The sequence below is a fragment of the Symphalangus syndactylus genome, chromosome 4 (assembly GCF_028878055.3).
Source record: "Symphalangus syndactylus isolate Jambi chromosome 4, NHGRI_mSymSyn1-v2.1_pri, whole genome shotgun sequence".
Classification (NCBI taxonomy): Eukaryota; Metazoa; Chordata; class Mammalia; order Primates; family Hylobatidae; genus Symphalangus; species Symphalangus syndactylus.
The window spans coordinates 121,262,344-121,290,121 of NC_072426.2; the positions used below are offsets into that span (position 1 = coordinate 121,262,344).

Here is a 27,778-nt window from a genome sequence, read left to right on the forward strand (position 1 = left end):
CCAGATGTGTGGGGGTTTTTCCTACACACCAAGCAAGCAGTCAGCTCTGCAGTGAGCACCAGCTAGGTGTCCTCCCGTTCAACTCCAACACCGTCTACCTGAAGGTAGTGCCAGATGCTACAGATTGAGGGCTTAGTCCCCAAGACTGCCCCCTTTTCAGATGCTAGTCGCAAGTCCGGGCCTCCAGAAATTCTGACTGACTGGCTTCCACTTGGGGTTCCCACAACCCCTGCTTTGGTTTTGATTAATTTGCTAGAGTGGCTCACAGAGCTCAAACACATTTACTGATTTATTATAAGGGACACTGCACACTTTGGGAAGCTGCAGCAGGCAGATCACTTGAGGCCAGGAGTTTAAGACCAGCCTGGGCAACATAGTGAAACCTCATCTCTATTTAAAAAACAACAACAACAACAAAAAACTAGCTGGGTGTGGTGGTGCATGCCTGTAATCCCAGCTACTCGGGAGGCTGAGGCAGAAGAATTGCTTGAGCCCGGATAGCGGAGACTGCAGTGAGCCAAGGTTGCACCACTGCACCCCAGCCTGGGGGACAGAGTGAGCCTCTGTCTCAAGTAAACAAAAAAAAAATAATTAATTAATAAAGGATATTGCTAGGGATACAGATAAAGAGATGCATAGGGTGAGCTATGGAGGAAGGGGTGTGGAGCTTCCATGCCTCCCCTTGGTGCACCACCCTCCAGGAACCTCTGTGTTCAGCTCTCCAGAAGCTTTTCATACCCTACCCTCTTGGGCCCTTTATGGAGACTTCATTGGATGGGCATTATTGACCACCAAGCAGAAATATAATTGTACGAAAAGGGTCTGATCTAATGCTAATGGACTGAAAGAGAAACCCAGCAATACCTGACTGTTCAGATTCTTCTTGGCCTCTCTGTGCAGCATTCCCTTCTCCAGAATATAGAGCGAGACACCTTCTGAAATGGAGGTCTTATGACCTAAAGTCAGACAAGGAAGGTCAGAGAATTTATTTTTTTAATAGAGGATTCCAAAATAAAATCTCTGATTAAATTTAAGTCAAAGCAACATCAAATCGTTATACATCAAATAATTCATTCCAAAACGAAACAAGTAAAACTATCTTTACCAGGTATAGACAGTACCTGATACACCCTCACTTGTATCAAAGGTTGTGTGCTTTTTCTTTTAATATAAATAATTAATAGGTAAGCCAGGAAGGCCAGCTCTTTAATGCAGGGGAAGATACCTACCTTGGGGAGAGCAAAGAGAGATTCTGTTTTCTGAGGCCTGCTTCCAAGGCCTAAAGCATCCCAACATTATAATGAGAGCTGTGACAGTTATGAGCCAGTAACTATATATATATATATATATATATATATATATGAGTATGTGTGCGTATGTAAAGGAATTCAGGGAGAGGAAGTGTGATATCATTACATAGGTAGATAGATACTGTGGACTTAAGTATTTATTAATTCATTTCAATCAAATGCAGCAGGTTTAAGTTGTGTGCTAAAGCAAAATTTGCAGAGACCATCTTATATCCTGTTACTGGCAAAGTATTTCTGGCAGAAGTGGTGCAGTCATTTCCACGTGTGGTCCCTGGTAGCAGAGCATGAAGGACTTGGGGAGGGATTTATATAAATGGCTGAGTCCCATGAGCATAAACATCCATTGTGTTGTGTCTGAGGAATCTGTCACTCTGAACAGCGGTGCCAGACTTCTGTTTGTGCTGGCACTCTTAGGAGACCCAAGTAAGCAAGCACTTCCTTACCTGGCATGCCTACGCGTGGAGTGTTTTTTGTCATTGGATTGTCAGACTTGAGTTTTTCTTATGTTGTAAATACGTAGGTGCTGTGAAGAAATTTTCACCTTGGGTGGAAAAAAGTTTTGAATAGATGTAATCTCTTGATTCTCAATATTGCTTAAGATGAGTTCATCTCTTGTGGAACAAAGGCAATGAGAGGTTTGATGCCAGGAAAGTTGGGAGAGCTGGGTAATCTTAGAAAGAGACCTGGGCACTGAGAGGAATTTGCATCCATGCAGTGGTTCTAGAATTGGCAAATCAGTGTTACATTTGTGTATGTATTATATACACATCTTGGCAATGTAGAACAAGATAAGCTACATTTTATCCTCTAGAATTCGATTGCCAAAATCACAGGTCAGAATTTTAAAGTAAATAGTTTTACTATTTTCTCTTATTGTAGATCTAAAAACAGTGTCTCTTTAAGTCATTCCTGGTGTTTCAGAGAGACCATCAGAGCATGGCTTTGTATCCAAAAAAAAAAAAGGCTTCAGAACTGGGGCACTAGAAGACAATGTAAATGCATATAAAGGTAATGCATTCTCAGAACATGTAGATAGGGGATGGTGAATTTATGTAGCTATTCCCCATTTTACTCTTTCTAAACAGATAAAAGACAGTACTAGCTGGTAGTATTTTTCCCTAAGAATTAAATGTTGTTTGTTTCATAAACCTATAATATTTTTATAGTTTGGCAGCAGTGACTTTGGAATGAAAGCCAACTTCAGATGCCAACTCTACCGTTTTGAAACCGTGGAGACTTGTGCTAATTGTTTAATTTTTGAGCTTTGTTTATTTGTAAAATGTGTGGAACAGTACTTACCTCAAAGGCTGTTGAGACTATTAAACTGCTTATGAGAAAGCTTGCTACCTAGTAGGTGTTTATTAAATGTTAAATGTATTAAATGAATTAGGAAGTAATTTATATCCAAAATTTCAGTGCTAAAGTGCAGAAATAAATACAGGAAACACTTGTTTGATTCCAGGTTACTTGGGAATTTTGAAAAGGTGCTCCATTTGTTACTTTTCTTTAGCCCATTGCTTGATGTCCTTTTCCAGAGCACTTTAGAATAACTTGGCTCAGAGCACTGAATTTGGGGAATATTCAAGACCCCAAGAAATTAGTGCCCTCTAAAATAGCAGTTGAGTGGAGTCATGAGGTCTGAATTCATTTTTATAATTATTGACCATTACAATTATATTATGAATACAAATAGCTACCATTTATTTCTGGCTACTGTGTGCCAGGCACTGTACTGAACACTTTATAAACATTATGTCACTTAATCCCTATAGTACAGGCATTATGGTTCTCATTGTACACATGAGAAAATGAGATACACTGTGTTAAGAAATAAGTCTGGCTGGCATGGTGGCTCACACCTGTAATCCCAGCACTTTAGGAGGCAGAGGCGGACGGATCACGAGGTCAGGAGTTAGAGACCAGCCTAACCAACATGGTGAAACCCCATCTCTACTAAAAATACAAAAATTAGCTGGGCATGGTGGCGCGTGCCTACAATCCCAGCTACTCAGGAGGCTGAGGCAGGAGAATTGCTTGAACCCAGGAGGTGGAAGTTGCAGTGAGCCAAGCCGAGCCGAGCCGAGATTGCGCCACTGCACTCCAGCCTGGGTGACAGAGTGAGACTCTACCTCAAAAAAAAAAAAAAAAAGGTCTAACCTAACCTTTCATAGCTGTTAAGATTTAAAAGCCAGGGTAGTGCTGTCTCAGATGAGCATCTGTGATTTGCTACCTGTGTTAATTGGGGTAATAGCTTAGCTTTCTGAAATGCTAATACAGGTTTAGTATCCCTTAATGGAAATGCTTGGGACCAGAAGTGTTGTGAATTTCGTTTTTTTTTTTGGGTTTTGAAGATCTGCCTTATGTGTAATAGTTGAGTGTCCCAAATCTGAAAATCTGAAATTCAAAATGCTCCAATGAGCATTTCCTTTGAGTGTCATGTCAGTGCTCAAAAGTTTCAGATTTTAGAGCATTTCAGGTTTCAGATTTTTGGATTTGGGATATTCAGCCTATACAACATAGAGCTTATTGAGGGTGTGGTGTGTATTTAGAATCTTTGACATATTTTATACCTCAGGACTTGGCAAGGTTTAAGGAATTGATTATATATGTACAGTGCCAAATTTTAGAAATAACTTTTCTGGTGTTTTTTTTCCCTTCAGCTTTTAAGTTCTGGGGCTACATATACAGGATTTGCAGGTTTGTTACATGAACGTGTGGCATGCTGGTTTGCTGCACCTATCAACCCATCACCTAGGTATTAAGCCCCGCATGCATTAGCTATTCTTCCTGTTGCTCTCCCTCCCCCTGCCCTGCTGACAGGCCCCAGTGTGTGTTCACCCCATGCATCCATGGGTTCTCCTTGTTCAGCTCCTACTTACAAGTGAGAACATGCATTTTTTTGTTTTTGTTTTTGTTTTTTTATTCCTGCATTAGTTTGCTGAGGATAATGGCTTCCAGCTCCATCCATGTCCCTGCAAAGGACAGGATCTTGTTCCTTTTTATGACTGCATAGTATTCTACAATATATATATACCACATTTGCTTTATCCAGTCTATTATTGGTGGGCATTTGGGTTGATTCCACATCTTTGCTATTGTGAATAGTGTTGCAGTGAACATACATGTGCGTGTATCTTTATAACAGAATGATTTGCGTTCCTTTGGGTATATACCCAGTAATGGGATTGCTGGGTCAAATCATATTAATATTTCTGTTTCTAAATCTTGGAGGAATCAGCACACTGTCTTCTACAATGGTTGAATGCATTTACACTCCGATTTTCTGGTGTTTTGATTTTGACTTTTGTTCATCCAAGGCAAGTGTGAAATAACTGTGGAATACCTATATCTAAATCACTGTTTCTTAGTCTTGGCTACACAAAAGAATCACCTGAGGAGCTTTAAGATGTAAACCAAAGAAAACAAAACAGACTCCAAAGCCTGTTCCTCATTCCCAGATATTCTGATGTGAGCTAAACAGTGTCTTAAGTCTTCTGGAGACCAACCCAGGTTGGACCCAGCCCTGAGATTTGGACTGAGGTGCTGGGAAGGACTGAGATCAGTCCTCTGCAGTGTCTCATTTTGCTTGGTAGTCTGGCTCTGTAGTTTGGGGTTGCCTCCACACCTCACCCCCGCACACCCTTTCCCGAACACCCTCACTTCAAACTGGAGGAAAGAGGTGGGGCAGTTTTCAGCATTTGCTCTGTTCCAGTCAGTATGATCCTATAAGAGGGTCTGTTTGGAAGGTTATCATCTATCCATCACCAGTTGTTGGGATATAACTTTTTCATTGCTAATTTACGCTTTGGATATACTGGCTGTGTGTATAGTTTGGTTTTCTATTCTGGTGACATCGTAGAGACATCTGCCGTATTTGTAAACATCAAACATATTAGTAGGTAAGCCAGGGAGCTGTTTTAAATGTCACAGGTGCCATTTTTTTTTTCAGTGGAGTCATGTTTTCTGGCTTTCCTTCTCTCCTTCACTGTTATCGGACTTCTCAATTTAACTGCTCTCCTGTTCCCACCACCCCAGAACCTTCTTACATCTGAACAATGACAAATGGCAGTAAATCCAGCTGTGGTTGATAGTCCAGGCAGCAGAAGATTTTTTAGACAGATAAGTCGTTTGCTATTGGCCAGAGTGGTCTATTGGAACACAGATTTTGTGGAAACATGGTGTTGGCAGGTTACCAGTAGGAGCAATAAATTAAATTTTCACTAGCACATATTTGTCTACAGTAACAAATCATTTTTTAAAAATTTCATTTACACATGAGGGGGCAGTATGGGACTGTAAAGCAAATGCTCTCTTTGAAGTAGCTTATTTTTATTGGTATATAATAGTTTTTAGATGCAAACTTTTAGACTGTGCAATTAAAACTCCAGCATCGTTGTTAGTTGTTCAGTGATACACATATGTAAGTGATACACCCTCACTTGTATCGAAGGTTGTGTACCACTTTTAATCTAAAAAATATAAAACAGCGAGACATTCTCACAGTGCTTTTTGTTTTTAAATTATACATGTGCAGAATGTGCAGGTTCTGGGATAGATGTGCAGAATGTGCAGGTTTGTTACATAGGTATACATGTGCCATGGTGGTTTGCTGCATCCATCAACCCACCCTCTAGGATTTAAGCCCTGCATACATTAGGTATTTGTGGGTTTTATATTCATATTTTGTTTAAAGCTGGCTGGCTTTCTTCCTGTTTTCTGCTTCCACCTGAGGAACGTCAGCCCTTTGGAGATGCAGCCTCTATTAGGTTGATATCTCTAAGGTATTTTACTTTATGACTTTATTGAAGGATGAAGGGCCTGCAGCGTTGCTGGAAGGAAGCCTCCGAACTGGGGTCTCAGAGCTATGGAGGGGGTCTATTATCAATCACGTCTGTGTGATATGCTTTCTTTTGTGGCACAAATTGCTTTTCTCAAAAGAAGAAATTTGCTAAGCAAAGGAGCAGCACATTTTAATTAATGTTATTATTACTGATCTATGAATGACATTATAGATAAATCAAGGTGCTAATATTCTAGGTTTCATAAATGGAAGGGGAAATAAAAGAGGGGTTAGAGGGTATTAAATGAATTGATAAAATCTAGAAAACATTTTATGAAAAATGTAAATGGGAAGCTAGAAAGGTAATTTCATAAGCATAGGCTATTTTTAAATGTCTAAAAAGTATTTGCAGTCATATGTTTCTGTTTATGTAGTTTGGAAAAAATTGAGGCCAACGTTTTGGTGTAAATATAACCTTCTGTAAAATTTAATGGAGTACTTGTTTTTAATGTTTTATCCTGGCTGCCTCCTTTGGAGATGAAGGGCTGTGGTACTGTCTATATCTGCTAAAGGTGGTTTTACTTGTTTAGTTTTGGAATGAGTTATTTGATGTATAACAGTCTGATGTTGTTTAGACTTAAATTTAATTGGAGATTTTATTTTGGAATCTTCTGTTAAAAAAATACAAGGCTATGACCTCTTCCCTTCATTGGAAGGAATGGATTTTGGGCTCTAGCCTATCTTGAATGAACTCCATATCAAATGTTGTGGTGCTGGTTTACTGGTGTAACACATAGGTTTCTGTTCATGGTAAATAATTCCTGTCCTTTATGCTTTGTTGGCAGATTTTTCGGACACCACCTGATACTACATTCCCTGAGCCCACCTGCCTGTCAGCATCACCTCCAAATGCGCCACCAAGGCAGTCGAAGAGACAAGGCCAGAGATCCAAGAGGCCTGTGGCTGTCTACAATCTTTGTCTGGAGCTGGAAGATGGTAAGATGTTAATGATATTTTTTGCTTGATAGCATGTTGAGAGTATGGTATATCGTATGTCCTCAGGGCAGGCCGCAGTTTTCTGTCGTCTGTGTTTTAATTTCTTCTTCCCTTAAGATTATAATTTTGAGATTTACAGGGAGGGTGAAGCTTTTTTATAAGGGAGAAAACGCAAGTTTCAGTTTTGTGTTTGTCTTTGTTATGCATGGTTCTTTTTTTATTTTTAAAAGACAGCTTAAATTTCTTTTTTGGGAGACTTGTGTGACCTCCTGTGAGGTTACATAACCCTGAGACAAATGGAAAGGGAACTAAAATTAAAGCAGATCTGTTATGAGAGGAGCGGATGGAGTCTCATGTTAAATGCATCTAGATTAAAGGCACAGTTCACTATCGCACTGGGGTTTATGGCTTGTATGCCTTACTTGCCCCATTTTTCTGACTTGTTCATCAGGCAGAATGCTTCATCTTATGGCAGGGGTGGCAAGCTGACCTGCCTACGTGGGCCTGGCTTGTAGGAACTGGGCTGCAGTGGAACTCTGGCCAGTGGAAGTTCTCACATCCCATCTGAGCCACCCTGTTCCAGCTAATCATTGCCACGTGGCCCTGTTGTTTCAGTGTTGCCAGATTGCCCAGTTTTTACAGAGCCTAGAAATCTGAGTTTTCAACACTGATCCATACAAAACAAGACTGGGAGCCGTGCACAGGCCTCCCATTGTTGATTTTTAATCATATGGTTATTGGTGTGGAGAATAAGATGATTCTGGTATCCAAACCTGCGTTTTCAGTATGCAGCCTGAAGCTGTGACTCGTGTTGTGAGGTCTTCCTCTTATTGAGAACATTTGCTGAATTTGAAAGTAGTCTTCATTCTTCTTCTAGTCCTTTTTTTTAAAAAAGAGAATCTTTCATTTATTATCCTTGTGCTACCCAGGTTACCTTAGTTGGGAAGTGTGAGATTAGCAGGGTGAGGAAGGGGATGAGGATGGTGACAAATACCACGCCTTCATCATAGGCAGCTGCATGCACACACCAGGTGATTAATAACCAGAGATCCATACAAGCAGATGACAACTGTCTTCAGCTTACCTGACTTAGAGGTATCTCTAGGAAGACTCGGAATGCCTCCTGTAATGACACAGGGGGGCTAAAACATGGGATTCTTTTACATTGCTTAAGACGTAGGTACCTATGATACAAATATTAGTTTTACAATCGGATAGTTAATTTCCAGAGGAAGGGCATGAATCATTACAATTAAGCTATAATTTCAGAACTTCCTTTTAGACACTCATTTCAACTTCTGATCCTAGCTAACTTTTTTATTCTATCTCTTTCTCACGTTCATTCTTTCGCAGCAGAGTTGTTAATAAGGAGTAAAACTGACTGGTTTGAATTGCACCTTCCCTTACATCTCACTTGTCCTCTGATGGAAGTGTTAATAAATAGTGAAATAAGCAAATGTTGGAAAGCAGGAAAGGAAAAAGAAATCAAGAAGACACAGAATACCTCAAATGGCTCATTGGCCCTTGAGCAAAATGGAATTGACTGTATTTCATGAGGCAGATGACTAAAGACGGACATTTTGGTCTTAGGATCACGTCTACTATTTTGGTGTTCTTAGCAATGGAATCGTAATATCAAATCAAATTTATTTAGTGGATTAACCTTTTGATCATTGGATTGCTAAGTGATTATTAATGGTAAGAAGCTTCTGTAGTGGTATTTAGCACATCTCTTATGGGAACACTCAAGCTAGTGTACAATCACAGCCTTCCTAACTTGTAGGTGATAAAATAATTCGTTAAAATTACTTGATTTTTAAGGGAAAGGATTGTCAGATACTCAACTTCTTTAGTCTGGTTTTTATGTTCATTATTTATATGATGTTTTGTTCTACATTTTGTATTTCATAGCTTTATCTTCATCCTTGGTTGCAACATTGGGATTTTTTTTTTAAGTTGTCAGAATCAGGAAAACTCTTAAGTTTGGTCATAGTGATTTTATCTTATCTTAGAGGTTATATGATAAGATAAAGCAACTTGAAACTATTATTCTCCCTTGCCCTCAGTTTTTTGTAGTTAAGATTTAGTTGTGTGAAAAAATAGTTATTTCAGAGAGAACAGAGTAGGGTCTGTATTTTGTCATGGGCTTTTATATTTTACATATTCTAAAAAAAAGAAAAGTGAATACATTTATTTGAAAGGAAGCATATAGGAAAAGAATACTAAAAAAACTTCATGTTATTGAATGTCACTTAGCATATTGAAAACTTTACTTCCAAAAGAAGATGTATTCTTGTCATTAGGACTTAATTTTTTTTTAAGTAGCTTGAATCATATAATTGTCAAAATGACTTGAAGGTTTCAAAAAGTTTAATTTTTTTGTATTTTTTTTCTTATTTTAGTAGTGAAGTGACTTCCTATGTTAATCTAGTTTGGGTTAAAATATGCATTATCGTAGACAACTTTGGTTGATTATTTTTCCAAATGTTCTAGCTTATATGGGACAGATAGAAAATGTGTATACAAATATGCTTCTCTCTTCCCTGCCCCCGCCCCTTGACTCATTGTAGTATAAGTTAATTTGACTTAATTAAACACAGGATGAATAGTTTTTGCTTATAAGTTAGGTAGACTATCTGCCAAGATTCGAGGAACTGGATTGGATGACTGGAGATGTTCTTCAGCCCTATGATTTGGTCAGAGATTTGGTATTTGAGTGAAGTGGTTTGTAGTATGTTATTTCTTCTTCTGCACTGAGTAGAGTATGAAACGGTGTGATGTCCCAAACAGCCAGTCTTGGAACACCCTCGGAATTGGTTTCAGTTCAACATCAGGCAGATCAAAAAAGCATCAGCGAAGAGTCAGCAAGCCTGATAGCATGTGTCACAGTAGGATGGGCCTGGATGCAGAAAAGCCAGCATGAGGCCGGAGGGGAGATCCTCTGCTGGGAGACATGTTTTCTGTTATGTTCGTTCAACCTCACCCCCACTCCCAATTGAGAGATGACCAGTTTAACTAAATAAACTGAGTGTCTTTACTTTAGTAAAGACTTCCATCGGCATTGGCGCATTTAGCCATACTGTGTATGCTCATTATTTTTCTTTGCAATATATGATTAAATGATATTAAATTTATTTGCAAAAGACTGTAAAATTCTAGTTACTTGCTTAAGCTTCTTTACTGATGATTAATATGAACTAAAATGGATATAGTATCTGGCTAGTTTTCTTAAATGAGAGCAGCTGTTAAATCTTTGTGAGATTCTCATCTTTTATTATTTTGTTGAAGCCATATTGCTCATTTTTCATATAACATTTAATCTCAACATCAAAGCTGAGTAGATTTGGCTAAGTCAGTTATGAAAAAGCAAAATATGAGGTAGGCTGCTAAGTGCTGAAAAGATTAGAAATCAAAGGTTTGCTTTCATGTTCAAGTTATATCCCATGTTTTTATTTCTTTAGAACTACTAGTAAGATAACTCTAAAAATGTTAAATATATGTTATGTGTTTGTTTTCTCCTGCCCCCACTCCAAGTGCGTGTCCTTACAATCTCTTGTAAGGACAAGAGGGGCTGTTGTGTTTATTGTAATTCCCCCAAATACAAGGAAAGTTCAGGAGGCTATATGAGATCAAAGTGATCTTTGTTATTTTTCATTCAAGGCAGAAGAAATTTTAAGCAAAGGTTTGGGGAGTCGGGGAGAAGAGGATTACCATCTGAATCTCTTTCTTCATGCTAGCTCTAATTTTAAACAAAACTAGACATTTACAGAACTGGGTTTTATATGTATCTTCTTGTGTAATTAAGTATTCTTTGCCTGTCTTCTTTTGTAACATGATACAGCAGCTTACTTATTTAGGCAACTTAAAAAAATATGACTTATAGTGAGTTGAAAACAAAATCATCTTGCAAGCCAATTGGCAAGATTTAATAACATTTGAGTGTTGGTCTTACTTGGGTATCGTCGGGTTGGCACTTTAACATTTGGATCACGAATGTGCTAACTGCAGCACATTTTGTTGAGCATGTGTTATTGTAGTCCTACAGCGTGGTAGATACCATGATGAGGATACAGAGCCTTCTCAGCAAAAAGTGAGAATACTACTGTTGAGCGGGGCAGAGATGGGTAAACAATGACACATGATCATTTCCTTGTATCCTGAGTAGGAACATGTCTTGATCTAGATGAGTCTGTAAAATCAGAGTAGGACAAATAAGTCATATATAGATGTCCTTTCAGCCTGAGTAATAACAAATTAGAACTTTGAATAATTAGCTAAAATTTAAATGTCACACGTCAATGAGAGCAATGCTGATGATATAAATTAGCCGTCTTAGGTAGGTTGAAAGAAACTGGTTTGATTTTGAGGCATGAGCAAGAGAATAGAAAACTAGAAAGCAGGCCACTGTGCAGTCTTTTTAAATGTCGATTTTTAATTCTAAACGATGGAATGCTGTTAGCCATTTGGAAGTTTTTTTTGCCTCTACCATTTATTAGTGGTTTTTATTATACTAGATATGAAAATCAGAATTATACCACATATCTATTGAAGAGCTTTTATATGCTCCACATCCTGCCACATACGGTTTTTCCTTTCAAGGAGCTGATTTTCTATTCCCATTCTGTTTGTCACTGCAGTGAAATAAGAACGTGGCAGTAAGTGCCCAGTGCTAGCTCTGAGGAAGGGAAGTCTGTAGGGGAGGCTTTCTGGTTTCCTTGAAATGAGCTGTTTTGGCACTTGGGTGGGAAAGGGTTTCAGGTGAGGGGAGTAGCATGACTGAGGCATGGCAGGAGCAGAGAGCCGGAGCCAGGTGTGAGGATAGGAGATTCCCTGATTAGAAGGGGACAGTGCTGATAGTTGTGAATGATGGGTGGACCTGATGTGGAAGACTTAGACCCAGGACAGACAGCTTAAGGGACAAATGGGTGGATTGGAGCCTGGGCTGGGGAATATGTATCCTGACTGTATACTCAGGGACAAATTGCTTACCCTCTCTAAATCTATTTTATTAGCTACAAAATCAGGGTAATAATAATATCTACCACTGAGGATGCTTGAGAAGGTTCAGTTGTTAATGTGTTTAGCCTAATGTCTGGCACATAGTAAGCACTTGAACTCTAGCTGCTGCTGTATGGTAGTATTCTTAAAGCCAGGGAAAGGTGCTTTAGGTTTAAAGTGATAAGAGGAACCACTGAATATTTTTCAGTAAGAGAGAAGAGTTGTAACATTTTGAAAATAATACTTAAGAAACTTAATCTGACTTAATCTGCCAGTAGAAATCTGAAAGGCAGCCATGGTAAAAGGCTGATGAAGTAATTTAGGCTGAGGTTGAAGTGGGCTTGAATTAGCACTAGAAAGCAAAAATAAAATGGATATCTGGGAGAGATGTTAAAGCAAATCAGGGACTTCTTAACTGACTAGATGGGGAGATCAAGGCAGATAAAGTGGACATTATTCACCACAGATTAGGCTCATAGGTAAATCTATCATTGTGTTTATGTTTTTGTTTTTATCTTCAGTTTTTTCCTTGCAGCTTAAAAACCATCTTTCCATCAAAAGGAAGGAAACATGCCATTTTGTTAGTGTGTTCAATATGTATTCTCATGTGTAACTGCTTTGAAAAATAGGTTTAGTAAAAATGGTGTAGAATGTCTTGGTATAAATAGTGTATATGGAAATAGTGTATATGGAAAGTCAGTGGAAAGAGAGAAATAGTAAATAGTTACTAAAATGTTCCATCTACTTAGAAAAAGAACAGTCCTATAACTATGAGCAAAGTAGAGCTCATTTTTCTCCAATTTTTCCTCACAGGCACATATATCCATGTTCATCCATAGGCTCGTATTAAGGGATGGGAGGCCACTCACTCTAGTGAGACCCTTCAGTAGAAGCCAAGGATAGCTCACATTCACGGCAGCAGTGCACTTTGTAATCTCAGTTTCTGAGAGAGCATCTATAGAATGCCTCTTTATGAAAATGTGCTTTTCATAAGTGAATTGTAACTACTCTGTCTTTCCCACAATGTTAGCAGGACACAAACTATGTGGAGGTGTGAGAAGGACAACTGGAAAACCATTGTTGGCATGGATTTTCTTCGACATTCTGTAGCTATTGATGTTTCCTTGTAAACATGCGATCAGCTTGATGCAGAATTATAATCAATCCAGGTAACTGGACCAAGCAGATCTTTGCCTTAAGATTGGCGGTCTGTCTTTTCTCCATGCTTACCAATTTTTTTGGCATGGCATTTCATGGGTGGGCTCTGGGTAATAACTTCCCAAGCCCGGAAGCCCCTTGCCATCTCCTCACAGCAGTGTTATGATTCCTTGACATGGAATTACTGTGTTGTGAAGTTTAATCTAAGACCAGGCTTGAATGTGTGACAGTAGATGTAGACAGATTATTTCTTAACTCACTTTTACAATGATGAGATCAATGGGTTGGAAAAGGCAGCCAGAAGATTCAGGGCTGTAATTGAGTTGTGGCGTGCCTAGAAATTATGTGGGATGCCTCCCCTGCGTTGGTGTCTCCCCAGAAACCTCCTGTGAGGCTCAGCATCCCCCCTCACCCTAATGCTAGTGACAAAGTGAAAGGCAACTTCTTCTATTGCTTCCTATGTAATTTTAACTGTGCTTCTGTGTGGGATGAACATTTCCCCCTTTCTCTGGAGGAGGAAAAAAAAAGCTTATTTAATGCCTTTAAAAAAATACATAGCTGCTTCTGTGGTGAAAATAAGTTCATGGCAGGTAACTCAGATTTATAGAAGAGAGAAAAAATCTTTAAAGCTTGTCTCCCTGTGGAGTGGGTTTTTTCTTCACTTCTAATAGCTTTTATTTTAATTTCTAGTTCTGAATTCAAGCAGCTGTCACTCTCTTTATAGCCCCCTTTGAAACTCTTGTGGTGTAGGAGGTAGCTGGGCTGTCTAAGAAACATCTTTTCAAACCAACCAAAGTATTGTTTATCCTGAATGAAATGGAATTTTAAGGCTGTCAAGAGTGACTGATTTGAAACATTTTCTTTGATAGCCAGGAAGATGAGCAGAAATCTTGAGGGAGAAGGTATTTCTCTGTATAACCAATTCCAAGTGACTTCTGTTGCTCTGAAAACTCTATGGCCCATGATTAAAATGACCATGACCTAAGAGTGTTGTGTACAATTAATAGAACAAAGTCAATCTGTGGCCAGTTCATTTTTACTTACTGAATTCTTACCAGCTGTTGAGAAAAAAGAAATGATGCAAGACTGAGGCAGTGCCAGAGAACACTCCTTGTATTTGTCATGAGTTGTCTCCAGTTGGCTTTTCTTAGCTCTGGGTTGCATCTTTGCAGCCTGGTTCCCTCTGCATGCTCATTCTACCTTCCTCTGTGCCCTCCTAGGCTGTATTAAGGAGGAGTACAGGGTCACCTTTAGATGGAAAACAAAACAAAACAAAACATTTAAGCCTATTAAAATGAAATTTGGGGCCAGGCCTAGTGGCTCACTCCTGTAATCCCAGCATGTTGGGAGGCCGAGGTGGGAGGATCAGTTGGGCCTGGGAGGTTGAGGCTGCAGTGAGCCGTGATTACACCACTGCACTCCAGCCTGGGTGACAGATCAAGACCCCATCTCCAACAAAAAAAAAAAAAATGAATTTTGAGACTGGCATTTGGATCTACTAATGGTCTTTAAAATCAGCAGCACAAGTTTTTGAACATGAAATGTGCTTATGGTAATGGTTTTTATTTTTCTCTTTAAATAAAGAGAAATAGTGATTATTTAAGTCTGTTTATTATCTTGGCTATTTAAAAGGTATACTCTTTTTCTTAAAATCTTTAGCAGTTCATGCAGGAGTATGATACAAAATTCAGAGAGTAATAACTTTGAACAGTTACATATTAGCGTATTATATACCAAGTACTGTTATTGGCAATATTTATTAAACTTAGATAATATCCACAACAATCCTATGGGTAGTATTATTATCCCTATTTTATAGTTCAGGAAACTGAGGCATAGAGAAGGCCTATAACTCACCCACATCTGTGACAAAGCTAGGATGGAACCCAGGCAGTCTGATTCCAGGGTCTGGGTTCTTAATCACTCTACTAGAGTGCTGAACATAAGGGCAACTGTGAAGTTCTCTTCCCTGGAGTCAACAGACATTGCCATTTGTCTTGTGGGTCTTTTCAGAGATACTCTGTGCATTTCTAACAATGCTATTTATTTTTTAATTTTAAGAATGATTCTTAGTTTTTCCATTTAAAAAAAAAAATGGTTAGTGTTGTAAGGGAGTCACAGCTGTGTTCTTGATCCAGGAAATGAAGGAGAAGGAAGAGCCAGAGAGGACTGTGGTTTTCAATGTGGGACGTAAAACACTGTAACAAGCATGGGCCCTCCAGGAGAAAAGTCCAGGCCTGTTTTTTTATGAGAGGAAGGGGAGGGAAGTGACCCATTTTGTTTCAATGATATTAAGTACTGCCAAAGCATTTTATTGTAATTTATGTCACCACTTACCTAAATGAACAAACATCTGGTCATGGATTGGTTGTAGTGAGGATATCTCAGGTACCTGATGCTTTAACAGGCTGTTAGAAAGTGAACACAATTGGTAATTTGATGCTGCCTGAATATACGAGATTTTGCTGTTACTTTTCTGTTTTCTCCTCCCACTCCTCTCCCCTTCTTTATTAAAAATAATTTAAAAAAATAAATAATATATTCCCATGTTTGAAAACTCAAAAAGTATAAAAAGATACAAAGTGGAAAGATCTATTCCATCCCATTGACTCAGTGCCTGCGTCTGCAAGGCAGATCTGTAACCATTGATGTTCATGGGTTGAACCACATAAAATTGCCATCTTTTAGGTCAAAAGTTATCTAATATCAGCAATTTCAACTGTCCCCCCCCCCCATATTGTAGGCCAAACGTTGTAATCATTGAGAATTTCATGTAGTTCAACTTGTGGTTTCTGAAATCCTTCTAGAGTTGAGATGTAAATTGGATTGGTGATCAGTTATTAGCAAGTTTGTACCTCGTGAAACTGCTGTAGGTATGTGCCAAACAGGATTGAATATAATCATTTTTATATGGTTCAACCTATAGTTTCCTGTCCTTCTAGAATTCTTTATGTTTATAAGTGTATTAGGGTTCTCTAAAGAGATAGAATGAATAAGATAGATGTATATATTGAAGGGGAGTTTATTAAGGATATTGACTCACATGATCACAAGGTGAAGTCCCACAATAGGCCATCTGCAAGCTGAGGAGCAGGGAAGCTAGTCTGAGTCCCAAAACCTCAAAAGTAGGGAAGCTGACAGTGCAGCCTTCAGTCGGTGACCAAAAGCCCAAAAGCCCAGTGGTGTAAGTCCAGGAGTCCAAATCTGAAGAACTTGGACTCTCATGTTCGAGGGCAGGAAACATCCAGCTTGGGAGAAAGATGATGGCTGTGGAAGACTCAGCAAGTCAAGTCCTCCACCTTCTTCTGCCCGCTTTCTTCCAGCTGCTCTGGCAGCTGATTAGGTGTTAATCTCCTTTGGCAACACCCTCACCGACACACCCAGGAACAATACTTTGCATCCTTCAATCCAATCATGTTAACACTCAATATTCACCACCACAATAAGCAAATATGAATATGGATTCTTATTTATTCTCTTCTGCACTGAAGAGTCAGTTTGGTACCTTTTTTGTTTTTTTCAAATTTTATAGTATATCTTGTGTTGCTTTTTATGTCAGTACAAAGAGAGCTTTCTCCTTTCTTCACTGCCGTATAGTACTCTGTGCATTCTATTGTATGGATGTACTTATAAGAGGACCTTGTATTCTACAGCCCAGCCAAACACAGTCAGATGATGCAGACGTCTTACTCATCACACATAGGCTTCTAGCCATCCTGGGATGATAAAGATTTGTCCATAGAAATAATGTACAGTATGCTTTTGAATGAAAAAAGCAAGTTTTAAAATGGAATTTTCAAAAGTGTTCTCACTTTTAAAGGAAAAACTATATATTTAATTATACTATAAGCATACAAGTAAATCTGGAAAAATAATCAGTTATAACAATGGTTATCTTTAGGTGGTAAGAGTTGGTGATTTTCTTTATACATATTTGTATTTCCTATCTTGTCTATAATGTATTACTTGTAATACATACATATAAATACACATATACACACATACCACATACGTTTATATGTGTTTAGTTTACAAATGTTTCAGCTTAACTCTGAAGCAAGCTGTGTTTCATACTAGGGTGTTGGGTATACGTTTAAAATTTTGAAATGGAAGGATTGAGAAGCAGAGTCTAGAAAGAAAGGGAATGGAGTCCCTTTAGCATGAGCTGGCCTGGGGAGACTTCATTGGCACTAACTGAGAATGACTGTCTCTCACTGCTTAGTGTTTTCCTGTTAGACTTCATGTGTCTTTCGCCTTTTGCCCAGGCTGCTTTCTCATGGTGACGTTGTCCTGGCGTTTTGGAGATCCCTATTACTGGAAATATTTAGGCAGCAAAGAGTTTTATTGAATGGTTGACTTGCTTGTGGTTAAGTTTGGATTTAAATTTCTGTCCTCCTCTTGATGTTGTTTATGATCTCAGCAAATCCCCCTCTAAGCCTCACAAGTTTGCACAATAAAACTTTGACATGGTTTTTGCCTGGAACAACTGAGTTAATGGATGTAAACCAGCCAACGTATGGTAAATATTGAATAGTTTTTGCCTATATTTTCTTGAGCGCCTGATATCTGAAGCAGAAGAGCTTCAGATACACTTTCATGTTTGGTATGCTTTCAAATAAAATGTAATTTAATCTTTTATTTCTGGTTATTTTTGTCCAACATTATACCTAAGTTTATTGGTAACTAGCATCTCCCTCTGGCAATTACTTATTTATTTTTTTGAGACCATTTCGCTTTTGTTGCCCAGGCTAGAGTGCAATGGCTGGATCTTGGCTCACTGCAATCTCTGCCTCCCAGGTTCAAGTGATTCTCCTGCCTCAGCTTCCCGAGTAGCTAGGATTACAGGCCCCTGCCACCACTCCCGGCTAATTTGTTTTTTTTTGTATTTTTAGTAGAGACAGGTTTCACCCTGTTGGCCAGGCTTGTCTTGAGCTCCTGACCTCAGGTGGTTCACCCACTTCGACCTCCCAAAGTGCTGGGATTACAGGTGTGAGCCACTGCCCTGGCCTCCATCTGGCAATTAATAATGAACTTTCCTTCTCCTTAGGTGAGAGGAATAGGGGAGGACAGGTGAAAAGCAAGGAGTCTGGCAGCCCTTATTGGCTCAGCTGGACTGGAGATTGTGCTCTGAGCACAGTGCTCTAAATTTCTTGTGCTGTCAAACTGGCAGCTTCCTCAAAGTTTATGGAAGACAGCTTAAGTATCTGAGTAGTTTTGGGTTCCCAAGAATAATAACACATGGCTGTTATATTTTTTGTTTATATGGGCAAAAATTTTAGTCTTTAAACAATGCCCCAGGACTGTGATTATGACATAAAAATGCTCTTTGCTTTATAGAGTAAAGCAATTTGCTTTGACTTCTGTTGACATTGCAACTGAACTGGTCTTACTTGCTTTATAATTGAATTGCTGCAGATTTCCATCGACCTTTGCAAGAGGTAGAGGTGGTTCCTGGAGTTGTAACCTGATGCCTATTAGCTGTTGCTATAACTTTATAATGGGGTCTTTATTTTTTTGTCATGTGATTGGTTTTAACAGCTGATGAGAGAATCAGCTTTTCCTGGCATGTACTTTTGGCATATTTTAGCTGTCATAGTAGCTTTTTGGGGCAAGCATTATGCTTAATTTCTTTAAATCTCTGGGCAACAGAAAATAAAATCTACTTATTAAGTTTATGGCAATTTCATTACATCTTTTCATGCCTTAATGTGACAATTTATAGTTCAGGAGCTGCCTTTTTAGTTTTGGGGGGAATGCAGAGCTATATGTAGTTTTGTTTCTGTGCTTTTGGGATTGGGGAGTAGGAAGCTCTTTTCTTGAGAAGTCACATTTTTCTTTTTCTAGAGAGGATTTCAGATATATTATATTAGCCAAGTGAATTATTATCTAGCAACTGACTGTCATTCATCTGTACATTATTAGGCTTCATTATAGTTCCCATTTTGGCTTGCCGTGTTTCAGAGGGAAAATGAAATGGGAGGAGCGAGGTCGTTCTGCCCCCTACCCTGGATGGCATTACTTGAGCTTGCAGTGTAACTGAGAATTGGGCTAAGTGGAACTTCAGGAAGCTCTCTACCATGCGGCAGTTATAACCTGCATCTCAGTGCACCTGCCCATGCTGAGAAACACAGTTAGCTTCTTTCCTTAATGGGCAGTTGGCAGGGTTAATGTATTAATTTTTCTCCCTTTTTCCCCCTAATGTAAGACTTAAGGAAGATTTTCTGATCAAAGAATCTGGACTTTTTTCTAGCAGTAATCATGCAATACTTACTACTCTATGGACAGTAAAGAAGAATTTCCTTTGGATGATAGGGTAGAGTTGATTTTCTTTTTTAGGAAAGATATCTCTACATTCACAATTTTTAAAAGGTTTCATTTTAATGTCAAACTTAGTATTCCATAACCTATCTTTACTATTCTAATTTGTTTAATAAAGGAACTGCCTCTGTGTGTGTGTGTGTGTGTGTGTGTGTGTATACTTTTCCAGTTAAAGAAAACTGATGTATAAGATAATATAATTCCCTGGCTTAGGTTCTGTAGAGGATGAGAATAAATACCTGGGCTGAAAAATATCTCAACTTTAATTTTTATCTTGCTTTGGACTATTTCTTTCTGTAGATCTTATCTGTTTGGTGCCTCTGTTGATAGTGCTTCATGAAGAAAGTTATCTCACTCAATTCCTTAGCCATTTCAGTTGAATTCGTGATACGATTTGGTGTGTCCCCGCCCAGATCTCATCTTGAATTGTAGTTCCTTTAATCCCCACGTGTCGTGGGAAAGACCCAGTAGGAGGTAGTTGAATCGTGGGAGCAGTTACCTCCATGCTGTTCTTGTGATAGTGAGTGACTTCTCACGAGATCTGATGGTTTTATAAGGGGGCTTTCCCTTTTTGCTTGGCACTTCTCCTTCGTGCCATCGTGTGTAGAAGGATGTGTTTGCCTCCCCTTCTGCCACGATTGTAAGTTTCCTGAGGCCTCCCCAGCCCTACTGAACTGTGAGTCAGTTAAACCTCTTTCCTTTATAAATTACCCAGTCTCAGGTGTGTCTTTATTAGCAGCGTGAGAATGGACTAATACAAGTTGACTAGCATAGGGATAGATGGAGAGGGAGAGCCAGGTTTTCTTTGGCTGGTTAGGGGTTGATTGTGTTTTGGACCTGACTTTGACACTTCTCAGTCATGCGGCTCAGACTGCTCTGTGTACACTGGTCATTCCATGTATAGATTACAACTTCTAGGTAGATGAGGTCCTGGAACACCATGACATTTTGGTCCAGCCAAGCATCTGGGTAAGCTGTGAAGAAACAAGGCTGTTCGGTTTTCTTCAAAAACTGAGGAATAAGCTACTTGAAAAAAACCAGTCTTAGATAATCCAGCTAGGTGAGATAGGTGGTTTTTCTGTGTTCTTTGGTCATGATCTTTTTCAGTTTCCCTCAGTCTTATGGTAACTTTGGGGATCTGGTCACCCAGTTTCTGAAAGCTAATAATTATTGGAGTACTAGTGAAAAGATGCAAAATCAAAATTTTGGACAAAACTGTAATCCTGCCTTTGGGGCAGTAATAAATCATAAGCTGTTCTGGAAGTCATGTTCCTTTCCTCAGAATTGGAAGTCTTGAATGTTTCACTGTCCATGACAAACTGCTGCCCCAGTAGTTTCAAAGCAAGTGGATGTTATGATGCACTTCTAAGTCTTGGGTAGGAAGGAAGAGGCTGTGGACAACTAGAGCATCTTTGGATGTCCTTGTTAAAACAGAATGCCATACAAGATGAGTCATTGTTCTGATCCAATATGACAGTCTGAGATGTCTCTTTTTGTAGGGAGTAAGTAGTATACTTTGACCTGTATTTACCACATTTGAGGAAACAGTATGGTGCACTCTACTCTTCCCAGGCACTAGATCATTAAAGAATGGATGTTGGCCGGGCACAGTGGCTCACACCTGTAATCCCAATACTTTGGGAGGCCCAGGCAGGGGCGGATCATGAGATCAGGAGATTGAGACCACCCTGGCCAACATAGTGAAACCCTGTCTCTACTGAAAATACAAAAATTAGGTGGGTGTGGTGGCATGTGCCTGTAATCCCAGCTACTTGGGATGCTGAGGTACGAGAATCACTTGAACCCAGGAGGTGGAGGTTGCAGTGAGCCAAGGTCACGCCACTGCTCTCCAGCCTCACGACAGGGTGAGACTCCGTCTCAAAAAAAAAAAAAAAAAAAAAAAAAAAAAAAAAAAAGAAAAGAATGGATGTCAGCTATATCCTTTGATCTCTGTCAATCTTAAAATCCAATTGTTGGTTCCATCTCCTATGTTGGCTTAAGCTTTTCACCATCTCCTAGACAGATTTAACTTTATTTATATAGGTCACCTCCGGATTCATTGTTAAGAATTAGGTTTTATTTACAACGTCAAGTCCAAAAGCATTTGAACTGGGGTAGGAAAATATAAGTTTTGGTTTATTTTAGTTTTCACTATTCAGTGTAGCATTTGGTACTACTTTTTGACATGGTATAGCAACCCAGACTTTATTTTAGCAGAGTAGAAATTATGCTAGAATATATATGAAATGAGTTTGGCAGTTCTGTTTCTTTTCTTTTTTTTCTTTCTTTTTTTTTTTTCTTGAGGCGGAGTCTCGCTCTGTAGCCCAGGCTGGAGTGCAGTGGTGGCGACCTCGGCTCACTGCAAGCTCCGCCTCCCGGGTTTACGCCATTCTCCTGCCTCAGCCTCCTGAGTAGCTGGGACTACAGGCGCCCGCCACCATGCTGGCTAATTTTTTGTATTTTTAGTAGAGATGGGGTTTCACCGTGTTAGCCAGGATGGTCTTGATCTCCTGACCTTGTGATCCATCTGCCTCGGCCTCCCAAAGTGCTGGGATTACAGGCGTGAGCCACCGTGCCCGGCCCAGTTCTGTTTCTTGATACTAGACACCACTCTCCTTTTCAGTGCCCTGAATGTCCTGGGTAACATTAGGAGGAAAGGCTGCCATGGTTAGGAGATTTTATTGTCATAGTATTTGCCATGTGGTAGAAATTAGGATGTGACTATCTCATGCTTAGTTCAAAGATTATATTTTAAACAGGCTTATACTAATTAGCCAAACAAAACTCTCATCCTACTACAGCATTTTATAATCCCCCCCATTTCAGGTTCTTCCTGTAGATTTTCTTCTCAGAGCTGTTAGCCTGCCACTGTGACTTTTACCCAGAGGTGTTCATTCTTGAGGGTATCCTTTCTCCTCCCCCACCTCCTGAACCCTCTTCCAGTACAGACATTCAGCCACATTGTGGTTGCTTTAGTCCTCCTTGGGTACAGCATCATTAGAGGAGACACATCATTTGGGCAGAGAAGCCATTGAAATACTCAAAGCAAGAGATTATTGGTTTTTATTGGGTGGCCCTATTTAAAAGATAGCAAATGCAGGGTGACAGGAGGATCAATTCAGGCACAAGGGGATAGGGGCATGAGGTGGATGTTAATTGGAGCAGTTGTGGTCACCCTCTGCTGGTGAAAGAGTTCATTTAATTTTGGTTGAAGTCACTCTTAAGTACAATAGATGATGTTTAGCCTTCAGATTTATTTCCCTGTGTTTAGAGTGAGCTTTTATATGTCAGATCACATTTTCTCATCAATTTTCACTGTGATTTTGGAGATTTATTTTGCTCAAAGTCTTACATCAAATAAATAATAAAAATAATGGTTAATAATAGTTTTTCACTATTATGGAGTAAGTTTTGTGTATTATAGTGTACAAGTAATTCCTATTGACTGAATGTACTGAAATAAACATCAAATATATTTCAGTAAATTCTAGTTTCATAGTCAACTTCACATTGAATTTAATTTCAATATTTAAACAGTCATGACTTTTCTTTACCAATATTTAGGAAAATTGTCTGTTTATATATGGCATAAAATGTTTTGAACCTTTCTTGTTTCCTAACAAATATTTTAAAGCCATAAAGCTCCATTTGGCATTTTTTGGCATGTTTCACAAATTTTTATATGAAATGTTTTTTATTCTCATTGAGTTCTAAATATTTTCATTATGATTTTCTTCTTTTTTTTAATTTGAATTTTTTTTATTATACTTTAAGTTTTAGGGTACATGTGCACAACGTGCAGGTTAGTTACATATGTATACATGTGCCATGTTGGTGTGCTGCACCCATTAACTCGTCATTTAACATTAGGTATATCTCCTAATGCTATCCCTCCCCCTACCCCACAACAGGCCCCAGTGTGTGATGTTCCCCTTCCTGTGTCCATGTGTTCTCATTGTTCAATTCCCATCTATGAGTGAGAACATGCGGTGTTTGGTTTTCTGTCCTTGTGATAGTTTGCTGAGAATGATGGTTTCCAGCTTCATCCATGTCCCTACAAAGGACACGAATTCATCATTTTTTATGGCTTCATAGTATTCCATGGTGTATATGTGCCACATTTTCTTAATCCAGTCTATCATTGTTGGACATTTGGGTTGGTTCCAAGTCTTTGCTATTGTGAATAGTGCAGCAATAAACATACGTGTGCATGTGTCTTTATAGCAGCATGATTTATAATCCTTTGGGTATATACCCAGTAATCAGATGGCTGGGTCAAACGGTATTTCTAGTTCAAGATCCCTGAGAAATCGCCACACTGTCTTCCACAATGGTTGAACTAGTTTATAGTCCCACCAACAGTGTAAAAGTGTTCCTATTTCACCACATCCTCTCCAGCACCTGTTTCCTGACTTTTTAAATGATTGCCATTCTAACTGGTGTGAGATGGTATCTCATTGTGGTTTTGATTTGGATTTCTCTGATGGCCAGTGATGATGAGCATTTTTTTCATGTGTCTTTTGGCTGCATAAATGTCTTCTTTTGAGAAGTGTCTGTTCATGTCCTTCGCCCACTTTTTGATGGGGTTATTTGTTTTTTTCTTGTAGATTTGTTTGAGTTCTTTGTAGATTCTGGATATTAGCCCTTTGTCAGATGGGTAGATTGCAAAAATTTTCTCCCATTCTGTAGGTTGCCTGTTCACTCTGAGGGTAGTTTCTTTCGCTGTGCAGAAGCTCTTTAGTTTAATTAGATCCCATTTGTCAATTTTGGCTTTTGTTGCCATTGCTTTTGGTGTTTTAGACATGAAGTCCTTCCCCATGCCTATGTCCTGAATGGTATTGCCTAGGGTTTTCTTCTAGAGTTTTTATGGTTTTGGGTCTAACATTTAAGTCTTTACTCCATCTTGAATTAATTTTTGTTTAAGGTGTAAGGAAGGGATCCAATTTCAGCTTTCTACATATGGCTAGCCAGTTTTCCTCTCCACCCCAAATCAACAGAATATGATTTTCTTCTTAATCATGTTTAGTTTACCAGTATATGGATTATTTTGCAATATTGGTCTGAGAAGATAATTTATATACTATTTATCCATTGGAATTTGATAAGACTTTATAGCCTTCCTACAAAAATATTTCACGTGTTCTTGAAAATAATGTGCATCCTCTAATTATTGTGAATTGTATGCGTGTGTATAAAACATATCAGCTTTGTATTTTGATTACAGATATCTCTCTTTTTTGTCAACTTGATAGCAGTATCTGAGAGGAGTTTTAAAACGCCGGGCGCAGTGGCTCACGCTTGTAATCCCAGCACTTTGGGAGGCCGAGGCGGGCGGATCACGAGGTCAGGAGATTGAGACCACGGTGAAACCCCGTCTCTACTAAAAATACAAAAGAATTAGCCGGGCGTAGTGGCGGGCGCCTGTAGTCCTAGCTACTCGGAGAGGCTGAGGCAGGAGAATGGTGTGAACCTGGGAGGCGGAGCTTGCAGTGAGCTGAGATCGCGCCACTGCACTCCAGCCTGGGTGACAGAGCGAGACTCCGTCTCAAAAAAAAAAAAAAAAAGAAAACTGCAACTACAATTGTTGATTTTTCTCTTTTTCTTTGTAGTTATGTCATTTTTTGCTTGAGGCTGTATTAGGTGCTTATCTTCTCATTTAACTATTTCTTTCCTTTATTATTATAAGATGATTCTCATGTAGTTTATTAAGATCATTACCTTTCTTTTGGTTCATATTGGGTTAATATATTCATCTTTTGATCTTTTATTTTTTAACCTTTTTTGGCCTTTTTGTTTTAAGCATGTTTCTTGTAGTCAACATACTATTGGGTTTAAAAAATACATTTGGAGTGTCGCTGTGTTTTAATTGGTGAGTTTAGGCCATTTATATATATTGCAATTACTGTCGTATTAGGATTTCTGTCATTTTGTTTTTCACTTAATGAATTTTGATACAATTGCCATTTTCTGCCTTCTCTTCAAAAAAGCAAATGTTCTTCTGCTTTTTAAAATGATAGTTTTTTTTGTTACTGAAGTGGTGCCTTTGTTTTGAAACTTAGTGTTATTTCTCTGTTACTTTCTTAAACTATATTTCTCTCCCCACTTCCAGTAAGACAAATAATTTAATGGGCTGTTAACTCCCTCTGATCTACCCACCCCCACCATGTTGGTATTTTCCAGAATTTCAGTTCCGGATTATTTTAGTTATGTTCTTTTCCTTTTCTTTTGTCTTAGATTTTTTAAAAGACAATAATGGACATGATCAAGTTAGCTGAACATCTTATATTGCTTTTTTTATTTAAATACTTAGGGAATTTCTCTAAGAGTGTTATCAGTATAGTTCTTTGTGTGGCCATCCTTTGGGGATTTTTATATCTGATAATAGTTTTATTATGCCCTCACATTTGAAGGCAGTTTGAATATATAATTCTCTGCTCAAATTTTTTTCTTTAATACTTTAAGAATACTACTTCAATTTTTTTGTTTTTTTTGAGATAGAGTCTCACTCTGTAGCCTAGACTGGAGTGCAGTGCCGTGATCTCAGCTCACTGCAACTCCCACCTGCTGGGTTCAGGCAATTCTCATGCTTCAGCCTCCTGAGTAGCTAGGATTACAGGCACCCACCACCATGCCTGGCTAATTTTTTTTTCTGTGTATTTTTAGTAGAGATGGGATTTCACTATGTTGGCCAGGTTGATCTCGAATTATGGACCTCCAGTGATCTGCCCACCTCTACCTCCCAAAGTGCTGAGATTACAGGTGTGAGCCACCGCACCTGGCCTAGGATACTACTTCAATTTCCTTCTGCATTTAACATTGCTGTTGAGAAGTCTGATGTCAATCTGATTCTTTTTCATTTTATATGATCTGCTTTTTCCGTACAGTTGTTTTTTTCTTTGTATTTGATATTCTTAAATGTTAAAATAATATGTCTTATGTGCAGGATTTTCCTTACTCCTCCGTTTGGCACTCTCAGTCCTTTATATTTGAGGTCTTTGATGTTTCTTTAATTTTGAGACTTTGGTTATTATTTAAATATTTCCTCGTCTCAATTTGTTTCTTTTTCTGGGATCTGGTTTTTGGCAATTTCACTTCTATTCTCTGTGTTACAAATCTCTAAATCTCTGAGTTTTCTTATTCATTGAGTTTGCTGTCTTAGTTTTCTTTTTGTTTTTAGAAGTTCTAGTTTACAAGTCCATGGTGAAGGAGGATTTTTTTGTGTGTATGCATGGTTAGAGTGTGTCGGATCCATCTTCTCCCCTTTCTTTTTGCTCTCTGGCTATTGCCTCCACTGGGGTCACCTAGGTGCTGGTTCAGAGCCAGGTGCTGTTATTGCCAGCACAATGTTCTTGTCCTTGGGATAGGCCAAATCATCCCCCAGGCAAGTGGGGAACTTGCTTATAGGTTCTTGGCCTCCATCTAGGGTGGAGAGCTTCTCCCAGTCCCTATTTCCACATGAAGAGCCTGGGTGTAGCCCCTCTGCCCCATGTTTGGTATATTATTATAGATGCAAGGAACCCTACAGTTTTTTTTTGTTTTGTTTTGAGACAGAGTATTGCTCTGTTGCCCAGGCTGGGGTGCAGTCATGTGATCTCAGCTCACTGCAACTTCCACCTCCTGGGTTCAAGCGATTCTCCTGTCTCAACCTCCTGAGTAGTTGGGATTACAGGCGTGCACCACCACACCTGGCTATTTCTTGTATTTCTAGTAGAGACTGGGTTTTGCCGTGTTGGCTAGGCTGGTCTCGAACTCCTGACCTCAGGTGATCCACCTGCCTTGGCCTCCCAAAGTACTGGGATTACAGACATGAGTCACAGCGCCTGGCCAGAACCCTGCAGGGTTTAAATGTCTAGGTGGTTCTGTTGGTTTCGGTTGGTCTTGGAACCATAAACCTTTGGCTAGTGGTCCCTCTGGATGTTTCTTTTTTGTTCCTGTTCCACAGAAATGTGTAACAAGTTTATCAGGGCAGTTATATATTTTTATTTATTAAAAAAGATTGGAGGGTTATTTGGTGTATGTGTGAGGGAGAGGTAGGTTTCTTCTTAATATTCCATCTTGGCTGAACATTTTCTGAATGAACTTTATCATAAAAGTGTTTCTGTGTTATAATTGCAGTTACTTTGTTCTCAGCAAAACTTTCTTTTGATCCTATTAACTACTTGGTAATTAGAAGTATCTAAGTTTATTCTGACCTGACAGGAAGAGTATTTGTATACCA

General features: G+C 39.0%; 1 protein-coding gene across 11 annotated transcripts in view; it reads left to right on the forward strand.

Moving 5' to 3' along the window:
- Positions 1–27,778, forward strand: part of ARHGAP10 (Rho GTPase activating protein 10) — a 364,968-nt gene that overhangs the window by 299,273 nt on the left and 37,917 nt on the right. For all 11 annotated transcript variants that reach the window (XM_055276077.2, XM_055276078.2, XM_055276075.2 and 8 more), the window contains one exon: positions 6,936–7,086. In XM_055276077.2, the coding sequence (XP_055132052.1) occupies positions 6,936–7,086 (151 nt within the window). The remainder of the gene's footprint in view (positions 1–6,935; positions 7,087–27,778) is intronic.